This window comes from Rhinoderma darwinii, chromosome 3 (genome assembly GCF_050947455.1).
Source record: "Rhinoderma darwinii isolate aRhiDar2 chromosome 3, aRhiDar2.hap1, whole genome shotgun sequence".
NCBI classification, from domain to species: domain Eukaryota; kingdom Metazoa; phylum Chordata; class Amphibia; order Anura; family Rhinodermatidae; genus Rhinoderma; species Rhinoderma darwinii.
The window spans coordinates 347,913,385-347,930,317 of record NC_134689.1 but is presented as its reverse complement, the minus strand read 5'-3'; the positions used below and the strand labels follow the sequence as shown (position 1 = coordinate 347,930,317).

The window sequence follows — 16,933 nt, the reverse complement described above, 5'->3', positions numbered from 1 at the left end:
GAGTGATGGCCGGGTTTTCCGGCGCTTGCGCTCTATCTCCTCCTCCTCACAGCGCAGAGTGCATGTGAGGAGGAGGAGTTGATGCCATTCTGACGAATGGCTGTGCGCTGACGAATGGCTGCGCTGGCTCCCTTCCCCTGCTTGTTTTAAAAGCGCCCTGGCCTGGCAAAACCTTCAATGGCGCCGCTAGCAGCTGCTGCTGCTATTACTGCAGCGACGCCACTATAGCAGAGCAGGGAGGTATCTCCCCGCTCTGCTATGTGCTAGCCGCACTTTAGCTCCTTGAAGGAGTGGAATCCCTGTGTTTTCGGGGATTCCACTCCTGGACAGAGCGCTTGATGTCTCTGTCCATATCTGGGCAGTGACATCAGGGGAAACTCCTGAAGCGGAATCCCCGAACACATGGGGATTCCCCTTCAGGAGTTGCCGCTGATGTCACTGTCCATGGCCGATTTTACCGGCCGGCACTCGGGTGGGACCCGGTCGTGTGAATCCCGCCTAAGTATTGCAGTGTATTATAAGTGATCAGAGGGACTTTTAATTTAAAAAAAAAAAAAAAAAAAAAAAGTTTAGACATATACTCCAAAATGGTGGCAATTAAGCCTATAAGTCGTCCTGCAAAAAAAAAAAAAAAGCCCTCATACAGCTGCATCGGCAAAAAAATAAGTTATGGCTCTTAAAATATGGTGATACAAAAACAAAGATTTTTGAAAAAAAAATGGCTTTACTGTGTAAAAGTAGGAAAACATAAAACTATATAAATTTGGTATTGTCTCAATCGTAACGTCCTGCTCACAGTTAGGCCCCATGCACACGACCGTCCCCGCAATCACGGCCCGCGATTGCGGGCACGGCCGGCCGCTGACTGACAGCCGCATTTTCGGGCCGTGCTCCCATACAAAGTATGGGAGCACGGCCCCCAAAAAGCGAAAGAACATGTTCCATAATTCCCGGAACATTTCCATGGCACTGACACCCTTCCCTAGTGCTATGGAAAGGTGTCAGTGTTCAATGAAAGTGAATGGCTCCGTTTTTGCGGACCGCAATTGCGGTCTGCAAAAACTGAGGTTTTTTACGGTCGTGTGCATGGGGCCTTAGGCCTTATTCAGACGAACGGGGAATAAGTCCTTGCAACGCTCGTGTTTTTCACACACGTCGCATGGACCTATATTCGTCTATGGGGCCGTGCAGACATGTGCGTGATTTTTACTCAGCGTGAGTCCGCTGAAAAAAAAGTCACATGTCCGTTCTTTGGGCGTATTTCGCACATCACGCACCCATTGAAGTCAATGGGTGAGTTAAAACCACAGAAGCAATTCCGTGGGATGCGCGTGATTCGCGCAACAGCTGTGAAAAGGATGAATGAAAACAGAAAAGCACCACATGCTTTTCTGTTTACAAACATCCAAACAGAGTGTCACAATGATGGCGGCTGCACAAAAATCACGAAGCCACGCATCATATGCTGCTGACACACGAAGCTGTTAAGTGCCTTTTGCGTAGGCAAAACGCCGCGTTTTTTGCCTGCGCAAAAACTGCACGCTCGTGTGAATCCAGCCTTAGGTCATTTATACCACATGGTAAACGGAGTAAATTTAGGATGCAAAAAAAGTGACATTCCTGGGGTTTTTTTTTGCTATTCTCCACCAAAAAAAGTTAATAAATTCTATGTACCCCAAAATGGTGCTCTTAAATAATACAACTTGTCCCGCAAAAAAACAAGTCCTTATACAGCTATGTTGACGCCAAAATAATAAAGTTATACCTCTTTGAATGTGACGATGGAGAAACGTAAAAATTTGTTTGCTCATTAAGGCCTAAAATAGGTGGTCACAAAGGGGTTAAGGTGGTTTTATGGGCAGATATTGCCCGTGTAAACATGCGTCGATTGACATCGCTACGATCGTTCGTCCCCATGCATTTGCATCATGCGATCATTGGCCCTTGTAAAAGTCTTCAGTCGACCCAGATCCAAAAATTATTTGGTTGTGGAACTTCATCTGTAACAGAAGTTTCTGCAAATAATCTGTGCAAAAATGTACCCGGAGGTGTGCGCGCACACAAAATTAAAACCGCCTGAAAATACAGAGTTGTCTGATTTTCAGACTTTTTTTTTTTTTTAAGCCACTCGCGTTTTTCGCAAAATATTTTTACGCCCGTTTTTGGAGCTGGTTTTCTATAGTCAATGAAAAACTGCTCCAAAAGTGACCTTTTTCTCGGGCGTCTTTTTACGCGCCGTTTTTTTTAAAATGAGGCTTAAAATAATGCCCCGTCGGAACAGAACGCCGTATTTCCCATTGAAATCAATGGGCAGATGTTTGTAAGCGTTCTGCTTCTGTTTGTTCCGGCGTTTTTTGAGGTGTATACACCCCGAAATACGCCTGAAAACACTACATGTGCACATACCCTTAACATGAAGCCCGGAGGGTCGCTTTTAGCTGGGCTGAAACTACGTCACGCAACAGGACAATGATCACATGCACAGCAGCAAATCAACATCTGTATGACTAAAAGAAAATGTTTACTTCAAGGTATTGATGATAATGGTGGTTCTACAGGTTACTGAATTGTTTCCCATCTGGTTTCTAAATGTTGGATTACTTTTTGGAAACAACGACTTCAAATTGAGAGATTAGGCCATGATAAATAAAAACATAAAATTAAAATTTTTCCTGTGGACTTTATATATTATGTACCTGGTTTCTTGAGGATGGAGCTGTAATACCAGACCTTGCCTATGGACATCGGGGGCAATTTGATCACACCTCAGCAGTGCCACAGGCTGATCGCCTCCATGCCACGCCGCATTAATAACACCTCAGCAGTGCCACAGGCTGATCGCCTCCATGCCACGCCGCATTAATAACACCTCAGCAGTGCCACAGGCTGATCGCCTCCATACCACGCCGCATTAATAACACCTCAGCAGTGCCACAGGCTGATCGCCTCCATACCACGCCGCATTAATAACACCTCAGCAGTGCCACAGGCTGATCGCCGCCATGCCACGCCGCATTGATAACACCTCAGCAGTGCCACAGGCTGATCGCCTCCATACCACGCCGCATTAATAACACCTCAGCAGTGCCACAGGCTGATCGCCGCCATGCCACGCCGCATTGATAACACCTCAGCAGTGCCACAGGCTGATCGCCTCCAGGCCACGCCGCATTGATACAGTAATTTATGCGGAGTCGGGCCCTGACCGAGTATTGAGGGCATATACTGTACATACTTTTCAGTAGGCCAACATTTCGGTATTAAAAATAGTTTTTCAAATTGGGATTATATAATATTCAAATTTCCTGAGACACTAAATTTGGGGTTTTCATTAACTGTTACCATAATTATCAACATTAGAAGAATAATCTGCTGGAAATAGATCACTCTGTGTGTAATGAATCTATATAATAGGCGTTTCACTTTTTGAATTGAATTACTGAAATAAATGTACTTTTTCATGATATTCTAATTCATTGAGAAGGACTAATAGATAGGAACAAAAGAAGTTGTGTGCACGAATTAGATGTTACTAATCAAGATTAGTCACCAAGGCTCTTCTTTTCTTACATTAGATACATCGGAACAATACAAAAAAATTTGCAGCAAGAGTGTATATAGCCATAACCATTTCCACGGCTCATAACGACAAGTAATGAATAATAACTAAACAGAGAAGCTCGCACCGTGCGTTACTCCACTTTATTAGAATCAATTTTATATTCTAGGTAGCAAAACTATAATGTGCAATGTCTGCAGCTTCATATAAATATATCTCCACACTGATGAGCTCGTCAGGTCTCAAGTCTATACTACAGGTAACAATACATCAGGGTTTTGGAACAGACGTAAATATTCTGAGCCCGTGCATCGACTTGATCTCCTCTTGAAGAGCCTAGAGATGGAGCAAGAAGCAAAAGAAACGGGATTTATAAAAAATTATATTCTATACAAAATACACAGAGCGTATATGAGAATAGACGGTATCAGTAGTGCGAGACTAGACAGGACCGCATATCCACAATATATACTTTCATCTATAGCTGCTAGGAAAAATGTATAAACATGAACATGAGGTTCTTTGTTAACATTTTGATAAAATTGTATGCAACCCCTCTAGCCACTTCACGGCGACCTCTTTAAAGTAGGTCCCTACTCTATCAGTTGCAGCACCGCATGGCGGCCACCCCCTGCAGAGGTAGCAAGCCAGTGTTCCCTATAAAGTGCGCGGCCGTGCACCTTCCACGGTCCCCCCGCTCACTCATTTTTAAAGCCCACGCACTGTCACGGCTCCGGTGCTAGCGACAGCCACATTCACTTGTATTTGTGTCCTCAGGACGCAGATACAAATGAATACTATAGGCTGCAGGCCACGTTAGGCCTGCAGCCTATAAGAGGCTGGGAAAACTCCCTGCGCAAGGCGGCGTGATGATGTCACGGCATCACGCCGGTGTGCAGTTGCGTCCCACCCTCAAGGCAGTGCAGTGCTCCATCCGTCACGGGAACGGGACAAGGTAAGTACAATATAATTTTTTTGGTGGGGGGAACTGTGTGGCAATATATACACGGGGGGAGGGAAAGCTGTGTGACAGTATATACAAGAGAGGGAGGCTGTGTGGCAGTACATACAAAAGGGGGGTGCTGCGTGTGGCGCCTTCTACAGGAATTATGAAATATTAGCGTTTATTGGGGGTATTACTTTTGGCCATCAGATCGCCCACCATTGATGGAGACTTGCCCTGCTCCCGATCTGTCCCACTCAGGAGCTGCCAAGACTCAGAGGGAACATTGGTAGCAACCCAGTACTACCCAAGACTACCCATGTTGCAGTACTGTGGGGTGGTGTCTGTTGCTTTAGTGCTGCACTTGTGGGGGGACGTGGCCTGACAGCATGGATGCTTTTGGGCCTCTGGGTTGCTCCCTTTGCAGGAGCGATGCTGCAGTGGCAGTAGCCGCCATGTTCATGTTAATAAATTTTGCCTAGCCGCTATGGATCAAAGTATATATTGTGGATGTGTGATCCGTGTCTAGTGTCTCAATACTGATATTAGTATATGAAAATAGAGTTTAACTCCGGCCCCTTATACATATAACATAAAATTATAATATTGGGCCTCATTTATTGAAACTGTCCTTGTCATAGCAACCAATCAGAGCTCAGGTTTCACTTCTTAAACCGTGCTGCAAAAATAAAAGTTGCGCTGTGATTGGTTGCTACAGGCAACAAGACGACCCGTTTTGATAAACGAGGCCCATTATTATGAAGGAGTGGTCTCCTCAGGACAACCCCTTTTCTTTATGCATTTTACCTGGTGCGAGTTTCCTTTTGTCAGAGTATTTTTTATATGACCTCACGTCTGCCCCTTCACTTATGTCTGGTGATCCAGCTGCGTTTCCCGCTGGCGTGGTACAGAAACGCCGGAGGAAAACAGATGCCAGAACGGATCCCCATGCTTTCCTATGGGAGCAGCCTAGGCATCTAATGTATCAGTTGTGATTCCGGACGTCGCCTTGCGGCAGAGAAACGCTACATGCCGCATTTTTCTGTCCAGCTATGAACGCCATGTCTGTGCACAACTTTGTCATCCGTTGTGTCCGGCTCAAGCATAAAACAACTGGCTGGACGGAATTGAAATATGTAAAGCCAGCCTTTTACTGACCGGTAAAAGCCTCCCCCGCGTGTATCTGATAATCACTAAATAACCTCCTTTAAAACAGAACCAATATAATACTGACTTCATTAACCATTTGATGCTGCTGAACTGTGCGTTTCTCTTTGAATTCCTCAGATTCAACATGAATTTCATACATTGCCCCGCATCCTCCTGTAATAAAAGAGATCTGCGTTACATGGACCAAATCATAAAATCTTATAAAGCATTTATCACCCGTCCATAAACTTGCGTTCATGTCTTATGTTAATAAAGCTTAATCACGGTGTAATGCAATGCTCTTAACATACATTCCCCATTCACTGACAGCAAGTAGGGATCTTTATATTATATAGAACTGAAATACAGCCTTGTTGACATTGAGGCTGAAAACCCATCCTGACCTATAGCTGAGGGTTTGTTCTAGGGCTGGGTCACACGAGGCGTAAAAACTGCAGATTTTCCTCAACATATTTAGTTGCAGAAAATCTGCAGCATAATACAGTAGCAGAAGAGTACACGCTGTGTACGTTCTATGCGGAGATTCCGCACACAAATTGACCTGCGGTGAGGTTTTTAAGCCGCAGCACGTCAATTGTGGTTGCGGAATCGCCGGTAATTTGTTGCGGGCTCTCCCCATTGAATTCAATGGAGATGTAAAACCCACAACAAAAAGTCAAGTGTTGTGGAATCGCAACTCGAAAAAAAGAACATTATACTTACCTCTGACGTTCTGCAGGCCGGCTTCTTGGAATGATGTTTCATCTCATGTGATCGTTGCAGCCAATCACAGGCTGTACGGCGGTCACTTGGGACGAAACGTCATCCCAGGAGGCCAGCCTGGATGATGTCAGAGGACCGGCCTCCTGTGATGACGTTTCATCCCATGTGACAGCTGCTGCAGCCAATCACAGGCTGCAGCAGCCTCCTGGGATGAAACGTCATCCCAGGAGGCCGGCTAAGGCTTCGTTCACATCTGCGTTGGGGTCCCGTTCTGACGTTCCGTCAGAGCGGGACCCTGAACAGACACAAACAGAAACCAGAGGTTTCCGTTTCCATCACCATTGATTTCAATGGCGACAGATCCGGTGCCCATGGTTTCCATTTATTTACGTGTCCGTTTTCGCTATTTGTACCGGTTTGGATCCAGACACTGTAGGAAACCCCGTTAGGATTTTAATGTAAGATAGAAGGTAAAAACCATCAACCTGGAGTCCAGATCACAGAGAACTGCTTGGATTAGACTGTACAATTGTAGTCAATTTCCAGCCCCTGGAATTTAACAAGAATGTTCCCATTTACTGACAGCAAGTAAAGTCTATAGTAGATCAGAAATGTGTATGTCTCGGACACTCGGGATCCAGCTGTTAACAATCACATCACATATACGTTCAGTACTTAGATGGAATTATTATTAGCTGGATCCGGTGTCAGAGACTTGCACTCAGCCTGGCCTAGCTCAGCTATATTGGTGGAATCGTCAGAGAACGATACAGCTCCTATGTATACAGGATATATAAAGGCTGTACCGTAAAAACACATGAAACATTGATTTTTACAAAATTACTTTCAGATATTCATAGCCTTAAACTGATGTAAACTGCGTCTTCCAATCTCTCAATAATGCTAAGAATGCCCATCTCAAGACAGTAGGACTTCAAGCACTCAACTATTGTATGGCATGGTAATATGGCACCCAAAGACATCTGTAGGCCCATATTGTACTTCCACATACAAATTCATAAGGAATCGAAAAGAAAATTGTGGCATGTTCCAACGGATACCGTATTCCGTATTACTTTCTCCCTAGAAGCATAGGGGACAATAGTGCTGTAATACAAAGCCATACAGAGGCACCATAAGGCAGAACATATAATATGGAGCTACAGCGACTCTTTGTGCCACCCTACAGGGTTCGTGCACATGGCTTTGCAGGTTATTCCCACATACAATCAATATATTTTTTCCATTTTTCATTAACTAATGTTTAGTATTAAACCCCTCACAGAAACAGGTCTTTTCCTGCCATCTCAGCAGTATTTTATAGTAACTATGATGGCGTCCATAGCTGGACAGAAGAATGCAACCGGGAGACGTCCCGAATCACAACTGAAACATTCGATGCCATAGGAAGGCATGGAGAGGAGTTCTGGTATCCGTTAGATTTCGGCACTATAAAAATCAGAAGGATGTAGCACTTGACTTATCCTGTAGGGGAAATCCTGGGGTCGGACTCCCTAATATATAGCGATGATCTGCCTCTCTCAACAAGCGGCCATTTTCTAATAACTGCAGGGAAGATGTCGAGAACCTGAATTCCTCATAGTCTATTATAGCCGATGAGCTGACACGGAAGCTTTTTATGCCAGCCTGTGTCTGCTGCTGTAGACGCAGAATACAAGCTGCCACAAATTGTGAAACAGTTACATGTATACGATAATATCAAATAGCTAAAAAAAAATAAGATACATAATTCCATTATGATGAACCTATTATCCGGCAATGCTAATCCAGAGGAAAGCAAAACATGAGGTAGTATCCAATCGTCCTCATTGTCTCACTGGCGGACAGGATCTGTGTCCGTCTCCTCAGATATACAACTGGCAGGTACCAATAAGAGCCCACACGCCTGGCAGCTTCATACAGTAGGTAATACTCTCTCTGTTCTGTCATTTGTATTCAGGACAATAGAATATTTGTTTGTATATTTGCCGTCTTTGCTCTTCATTCGTCAGGAACAATAGACCACTGGTTTGTCTTAGGACTTCATGCTGGGACCATAAGTCCCAAAAGAGAGATCTAAAGGATCTCAAGTCATTGTCCTCAATCACGTTCAATGTAAATGACTCTTCATTACCTGAAATATCAACAACTTTCACAAAGGCGGCCAGGGGGAACCTCGTCCTGAGCACTTCCGTAATCCGCTCTTCTCCTTTATTTTTTGAGGCAAATGATCTTCTCAGGTTGCAGAGGACACACGTCTGTCCAGGGGAAAAAAGTGAAATAAATAGGTTTAACACCTGAAAATAGCTGCTGGATGTAAATATACATTAGGGATCAGACACACGGCCGGATTACAGCTCCAAACATAGGGACGGGATCCCATCCAGTCATTGGCTCAGAGCCATATGGCCGCGCCTCAGCGTTTCCTAGACGCCATTATACCGAGCACAGTCCTGAATGATTGCTGGGAACACGTAGGAGATTCTGACTCTTGTAAAAAGTTTAGGAGTCCTGAATACTATTAACATATAACAAATAGCTTTTATTTGACACTTACCACTGCCGTCATGTCCTCATGAGGACTACATATACACTGCGGCTAGAGCTACTAACTAGAACCACATGATACTGAAAGTGCGCTGCTCAGAGAAATAGGAACAGTTTGAATTTAAAACTTTTTTATGAATCGAACCCCTTGTTGCCTTCCCGCACTCCTATGGCTTCAATGTGTATTATACAGCCAGTGCTGCCCGGGCATTAAATACTGCGTTTTTCACGGTTATGTAAATAAGGCCTAATTATTATACAGTACAATGAAAAGTTATGTAACTTTCTAATATCATTTGTTTTTAAATTCCTCAACATTGTCAAGATCTCTACGTGCGGTCAGTGAATGAAAAGACTTGTTTACAGCTAGAGACTAAAGACCTGTGGCCGTGATAAGTATTACATCTGCGTTTGAACCTCCATTGTAAATATCAGCAAATTTAATAGCAAAAACTGTTCTACATGCAGCACTATTTTTCCAATTAAAAGGGACCCGACAGACCTCATGGTAAGTTAATAGGGTCTGTCGTGCAACAACGCCAATGTGAACAGAGCCTGAGAGCTGGATATCAATTCTAGATAATCATTTGTGAGCTAAACAGCTTACACTCCATCCTGATATATTATACCTGCACTGATACAGTGTAGCAAACTATCAGAGCAAGAGAGAAATTTGTGCTGCTGACTGAATAAACCGGTAATAAAATCTCCGCTGTGAGCAGGGCTCCTGGAACGCTGTCAGCAGACGTCCGCAGCATGTTAGCAGTAATGCGGGTATTGCCCGGATATTTCTCCTGTGTAGTAACAATGGAGAGCCGTCCTCGTCATATACAGCGCTACTCACCCTCGTCCTGGAGACCAGGTGCCCGGCCGCCCACATGATCCTAAAGTACAGGGAGATAGTCAATGTCAATACAGTACAGCCATAGGAATAGTTACATGCGGCGCGCTGCAATTACGTCATCAGCTGCAATAGCAGCCATGATTGTTACTGGATATCAAGCTTTGCCACAACTGGCTCACTTTTGCCAGGAATATAATCTCTAAGCAGCAGAAGAAACAATAAACCAAAGATTTGACTGTATTATAGTCTTAGAACTATTGCTTCCATTTTGTCTCTCATGGTAAAAGCTAGGCGCCTTGGTGGTGCTGACGTCAGGCGGTCACGTGTCTATGAGTTCACGTGACTGTTTTCATGTTTCTTCCTGCTGCTATGAGATAAACCAGGGGACGGGGAGAAGTGATGTCATCAAACCGCGCCTGTGGCTGCGATGATTACGTGCAGTATTTATTCTGGCCAGTAGGAGGAGCTGTGGAGAGAAATGTGTGACTATACAGTGAGTAGTCTTGTGTAATGGGCGCGCAGAGTTGGAATTGTTTATATTTATATGCAGTCAGTACATAAAATAAATCTTCCAGACTTGAAAATTCTACCTGCTCAGATCCACCCTTTTGGAGTCCAGATGGTTCAGTATTGGGCACTGTATTTAATTGCAACAGATTGCTTGTCTAACCCCTCAATGATACGGCCAATATTCGGGTTTTCATTTTAGTTTTTTCCTCCCTGCGTTCCAAAAGCCATAACTTTTTTATTTTTCTGTCGACGTAGCTGTATGAGAGCTTGTTTCTTTGGGGGACAAGTTCAGCACCCGGGGCAAAGATTCAGTTTGCCCCCACCTCTTGCCCGACATCTCCTTACCGCTCGCCATGTTTGTTTTCTCTACCAATCAATGAGGTGTCATTTGTTATGGTTTTGTAGCCCATTCCAGCCTTGTGCAGGTCTATGATCTTCTCCCTGACATCCTTAGAAAGCTCTTTGGTCTTGCCCATGTTGTAGAGGTTAGAGTCAGACTGATTAATTGAGTCTGTGGACAGGAGTCTTTTATACAGGTGACCATTTAAAGAGGCTCTGTCACCAGATTTTGCAACCCCTATCTGCTATTGCAGCAGATAGGCGCTGCAATGTAGATTACAGTAACATTTTTATTTTTAAAAAACGAGCATTTTTGGCCAAGTTATGGCCATTTTTGTAGTTATGCAAATGAGGCTTGCAAAAGTCCAAGTGGGTGTGTTTAAAAGTAAAAGTCCCGATGTGGCCGACACGATCTGGCAGAAGCTGGGCGTTCTGAAGAGAAGTGGATGATACTTCTCATCAGAACGCCCAGCTAGTAAAAGTAGTAAAAACGCCCGATGTACGCACATAATACACGCCCACTTGGACTTTTACTTTTCAACACGCCCACTTGGACTTTTGCAAGCCTCATTTGCATAACTACAAAAATGGTCATAACTTGGCCAAAAATGCTCGTTTTTTAAAAATAAAAACGTTACTGTAATCTACATTGCAGCGCCGATCTGCTGCAATAGCAGATAGGGGTTGCAAAATCTGGTGACAGAGCCTCTTTAAGACAGCTGTCTTTAATGCAGGCACCAAGTTGATTTGGTTCGTGTAACTGGTCTGGAGGAGGCTGAACTCTTAAAGGGGTTTTCCAATCCTTTATTTTTTTTTTTTAAATCAATGCAATGTTCCTCTATTAATATATTAGTGCACTCTGACTAGCTTTTTCTTGATAATAAATGGTTTTAGTAACATTACTCCCTATTGTTTACCTTGAGAGGTTTGTTTTGCTCAGTAAGTTCATTCCTCTTCTCTTCCTGTGTTTCTCCTCCCTGCATGCACTGCTCTAGTCCCAGCATGCAATGTGCATGCAGCAGTGCACTTGCTCCGCCTACTACACCCAGCTCTACTAACTTCTGCAATCTCAGTCTTCATTTTGGTGCTCTCATTCTATTACTGATAGCACAAGCTGAAATCACTGGATATCTGCGTTTTTAACCTCTTAACGCCGAAGGGCGGATATATCAGTCCTCTGCAGCTGCTAGTTCGCGCAGGAGGAGGGATATATCCGTCCTGTGATCGCGCGGGTACTGCCAGTGTACCCACACGATCAGCGGCAGGAGCACGGCTGTTATACACAGCCTGGCTCCTGCTGCAACTGCGGGAATCGAAGCGCGCTCCGATTCCGGCAGTTTAACCCATTAAATGCCGCTGTCAATAGTGACAGCGGCATCTAATGTGTTTGACAGAGGGAGGGAGCTCCCTCTGTTTTATACTGACAGGCAATAATGCTTTGGTATACGAAGTATACCAAAGCATTATATATGCGATCGGCACATCGCATAGTGAAGTCCCATGGTGGGACTAAAAAAAAAATGTCAATCCGTTAAATAAAGTTGGTGAAAAAACAAAAAAAAAATTACAGTGAAATACTTTTTTAAAGTAAAAGTGTCAAAACAAAATCACACATACACATATATGGTATCCCCGCGATCGTAACCACTTGAACAATAAAATTAACACATTAATTAAACCGCTGGATGAACGGCGTCCAAAAAAACAACGGCAAAATTCGCTCTTTTCTCCCATTCCCACCATAAAAAATTAAATAAAAATTAATCTAAGTCCTATGTACCCCAAAATAGTACTAATGAAAACTACACATTGTCCCGCAAAAATCAAGCCCACGTACGGCCACATAGACGGAAAAATAAAACCGTTACGGCTCTTGGAATGCGGTGATGCAAAAACAAGTAATTTTTTTCTAAAAGGGTTTTTATTGTGCAAACGTAGGAAAACATAAAACCTTTACATATTTGGTATCCCCGTAACCGTGCCGAGCCATAGAATAAAGTTAACATGTTATTTACGCTGCATAGTAAACGGCGTAAATTTATAACGTGAAAATCAATACTGGAATAGCGGCTTATTTTCAATTCTCTCCTAAAATAAAGTTAATAAAAGTTAATCAATATATTATATGCATCTAAAAATGGTACAATTACAAAATACAACTCGTCCCGCAAAAAACAAGCCCTTATACGGCTATGTCGACGGAATAAAAAAACAGTTACGACTCTTGGAATGCGACCGTGAAAAAACAAAAATAATCCTTGGTCATTAACGTGCAAAATGGCCCGGTCATTAAGGGGTTAAACGGTTTGAAGAGGTCTTGTGGTACCAAAACAGTGGAAACCCCCAAAAGGTGCCCCCATTTTGGAAACTAGACCCCTTGAGGAATTCATTGTAGTTTTCTTGGGGTGCACGCGGCTTTTTGATCAGTTTTTATTCTATTTTTAAGTGGCGTGGTGACTAAAAAACAACAATTCTACTATTGTTTTTTTATTCTATTTTTGTTACAGCGTTCACCGTGCGCTATAAATGACATATTCACTTTATTCTGCGGGGCGATACGATTAGGGCTCATTTACACGAGCGTGTTATACATCCGTGCAACGCGCGTCGCAGGGACCTATGTTAGTCTATGGGGCCGTGCAGCCAGGTGCGTGATTTTCACGCAGCGTATGTCCGCTGCGTGAAGCGCACGACGTCCTATATTTGTGCGCTGTTCGCACATCACGCACCCATTGAAGTCAATGGGTGCGTGAAAACCACGCATGTGGCACGGAAGCAATTCCGTGGGACGCGTGTGATTCGCGCAACAGCACTGTAAAGGATGAATGAAAACAGAAAAGCACCACGTTCTTTTCTGTTTACAAAAATCCAAACGGAGTGTCATAATGATGGCGGCTGCGCGAAAACCAGGCAGCCGCGCATCATAAAGGGCTGACACACGGAGCTGTTAATTGCCTTTTGCGCACGCAAAACGCTGCGCTTTTTGCTTGCACAAAATGCACACGCTCGTGTAAACTCGGCCTTACGGTGACACCAGATGTTTATAGTTCTTTTGTCTTATGGCGTTTGCACAATAAAATACGTTTTGTAAACAATCATTTACTTTTTGTGTTACCTTATTCTAAGAGCCAGAACTTTATTATTTTTCCATCAATAAAGCCGTGCGAGGACTTATTTTTTGCGTAACGAACTGTAGTTTCGATCAGGACCATTTTTCGGTACATGCGACTTTTTGATCTATTTTTAATAAATTTTTTGGGAGGTGAAGTGACCAAACAATTGTGATTTTGGTACGGTTTATTATTATTTTCTTTTACGGCGTTCACCGCGCGGGATAAATAACGAAATAATTTTGTAGTTCAGGCCGTTACGGACGCGGCGATACCAATTATGTATATTTTATTTATTTATATATTTTTATTAATAAAAAAGGACTGATAAGGGAAAAAAAGGGGATTTTTTTTTACTTTTATTTTCTTATTTTTACACATCTTTTTTTTTTTACTTTATTACTTTGTCCCACAAGGGGACTTGAGGGCAGGAGGCTCTGATCGCTATTCTAATACAATGCACTACATGCGTAGTGCAGTGTATTAGAACTGTCAGCTATTCACTGACAGCAAGCATAGTGGGTCCTGACTTTGTCAGGACCCATTAGGCTTCCGTCGATGGCATAGCCGGACGCCATTGTTTGGTGTCCGGTTGCCATAGTAACCATCGCCGGCCGCTATCGTGTAGCAGGCCGGCGATGGTAACTTAACCCCTAAAAAGCCGCGATCTCTATTGAACGCGGCTTTTAAGGGGTTAGACAGCGGGGACACAGCGATCGGTCCCCGCTGTAGGAGCTGCGGCAGCTGCTGTACGAGACAGCAGCTGTCACAGCTCCTGCACCTGTCGGGAAGACGGCCGAAACGGCCGTTATTCCCGCAACTTCGTATTCCGTCGGTAATTTATAAGGGGTTATAATTTAACAGAGCATGCGCGGTGGAGTGTGTTAACCACGCATGCTCTGAGATAAAGAAGCACGTGGTACGGTTACGTCATTTGTGACGTAACCGTACAGTGTGAAAGCCGGAAACCGGAAGCAAGGCAGAAGACTAAATGGACGGGTCTGCACAGGAAGTGCAGATTTTGCTTCACTAAGGGGGCGGTGACGGAGGAGGATATACGACGCTACAGCCATCTGATGAAACGTAAGTACATTGTAAAGTTATATCATTTTCATTGTTTTATTTAAATAAATGTAATTTTTTTAGTTCCGGAATACCCCTTTAATGGTTGGTAGGGGATCAAATACTTATTTCTCTGTGCACAATGCAAATAAATATATATAATTTTGACTATATGATTCTGTTTTTTTTTAATATAATCTATCTCTCACTGGTCAAATTAACCTAGCCTAAAAATTCTAGACTGTTCATGTCTTTGACAGTGGGCAAACTTACAAAATCAGCAAGGGATCAAATACTTATTTCCTTCACTGTATACAGTGCCAGAACCAAGATCAGTACATATATACAGTGCCAGAACCAAGATCAGTATATATACAGTGCCAGAACCAACATCAGTACATATATACAGCACCAGGACCAAGCTCAATACATATATACAGTACCAGAACAAAGCTCAGTACATAAATAAAACACCAGCACAAATACAGCTCAATTTAGTGCAACCCCTGCGGTATAGGTTTGCACTAAATTGTATACTCTTCCCAGCATTGCCCAAAAAATGGTAAGGATATGCTGGGAGATGTGTTTCACACAAAAAAAATCATACCACCATTATCTTGCTGCAGATCATACAGTGACTACAGTGCCGATTAGAGGCAGAATATTTTTTTTACATAAAGTGACTCACGGGTGACGATCTCAGATTCTAGTTGTTATTTTTCTCTTTTCTTCTCCATCTGGTCCAGACTTCTATGATGACTTCTCCCGGCCACAGCCCATTTCCACAATTTGCAACTCAGATGTCTTCAGCTTCTCACTTTTCAAACATTTCTGCACCTTTAAACTAAGATAAAAGTTATCATGGTGCCACACACTATGCCCCTAAATATAATAGGGCCATATATTGCACCTTTAATTATAATAGCACCATACCCTGTCCCTAATTATAATAGCACCATACACTGTGTCCCCCACACACACCCTGCAGATAGTGCCCCCTGTAGATAATGCACTACATAGATCTCCCTGTAGATAGTGACCCCCATAGAGCTCCTGTAGATAGTTCCCCACTTACAGTCCCCTGTAGATAGTGTCCCACATGTAGCCATCCCTGTAGATATTGCCCACATATAGCCACCCCTGTAGATAGTTAACGGTGGTCATGAAGAAAGTTCATCGCCGCTGCCTCTTTCAGCAGGATAATGCTCCCTGCCACACTGCAAAGTATTCAGGAATGGTGTAAAGCGCATGACAAAGGAGTTCAAGGAGTCGACTTCAAATATCCAAATTTCCCAGATCTCAATCTGATTGAGCATCTGTGAAATGTGCAGTAAAAACAAGTCAAATCCATCCATCCACAACTTACAGGACTTAAAGGGAACCTGTCACTAGATGATAGGGCACTAAACCACCACCATGTTGTCATACTGCTTGGGTTTAGTGTCCTAATCATGCCCTCTAAAAGGTCTCAGTTTTAGCATTTTGTCTAAAGATAAATGATAATCCAGCGCACGCTGTTTGTACATTACTGGTAAAGAGTTCTGAGATGAGTCCAGAGGCATCGGCGCCTGCGCAGTGAAGCGAGGTTTACTGGTCTTGGCTGTATCTGGACAATGTGCACGCACAGAATACCACTGGACTTATCTCACCAGTATTGTATAGACAGTGCGCGCTGTATTATAACTTCTTTCTAGACCAAATGCTAAAACTGAGTTTTGAGAGGGGTATGTTAAAGGGAAGGTGTCATGAATTTTTTTTTTAATCATATTGCTTTTAATATATTAACATAAATTTGATTTATTTGTGTTCTCATGTTCTACTTTTTACTTTGTTCTTACTTTTACTTCACTATGGGGCTGCCATTTTTTTTTCATCTCTGTATGTGTCGATTAACGACACATACAGAGATGGAATACGGCACATACATCCCCAAAGAGAATGCGAACGGGAGCCGTTCCATTCTCTGAAGCGTACACCGTCTGTGTGGGAACGGCGCATGCACCGCTCCCACACAGACCAAAATGACGCTCATTCGCAGAGCGAAATCCGGCGCCATTTTCATGTGGACCGAAAGCCGCTGCCGGACGGTAAGATGACGACTTCCGGCCGCGGCTTCCGGCCATATGTTCAAGGAAGCGAAGGCGCAA

At 43.5% G+C, this 16,933-nt stretch overlaps 1 protein-coding gene across 1 annotated transcript; it reads right to left on the bottom strand.

Moving 5' to 3' along the window:
- Window positions 1–3,683: 3,683 nt before the first annotated feature.
- Window positions 3,684–11,595, bottom strand: BOLA3 (bolA family member 3). The gene is made up of 5 exons (XM_075855330.1): window positions 11,532–11,595; window positions 9,766–9,805; window positions 8,509–8,632; window positions 5,737–5,825; window positions 3,684–3,895 (listed from the first exon to the last, which is right to left on the bottom strand). Exons 1-5 carry the CDS (start codon window positions 11,561–11,563, stop codon window positions 3,830–3,832), a joined length of 351 nt encoding a protein of 116 aa, XP_075711445.1. The 5' UTR covers window positions 11,564–11,595; the 3' UTR covers window positions 3,684–3,829.
- Window positions 11,596–16,933: the final 5,338 nt, after the last annotated feature.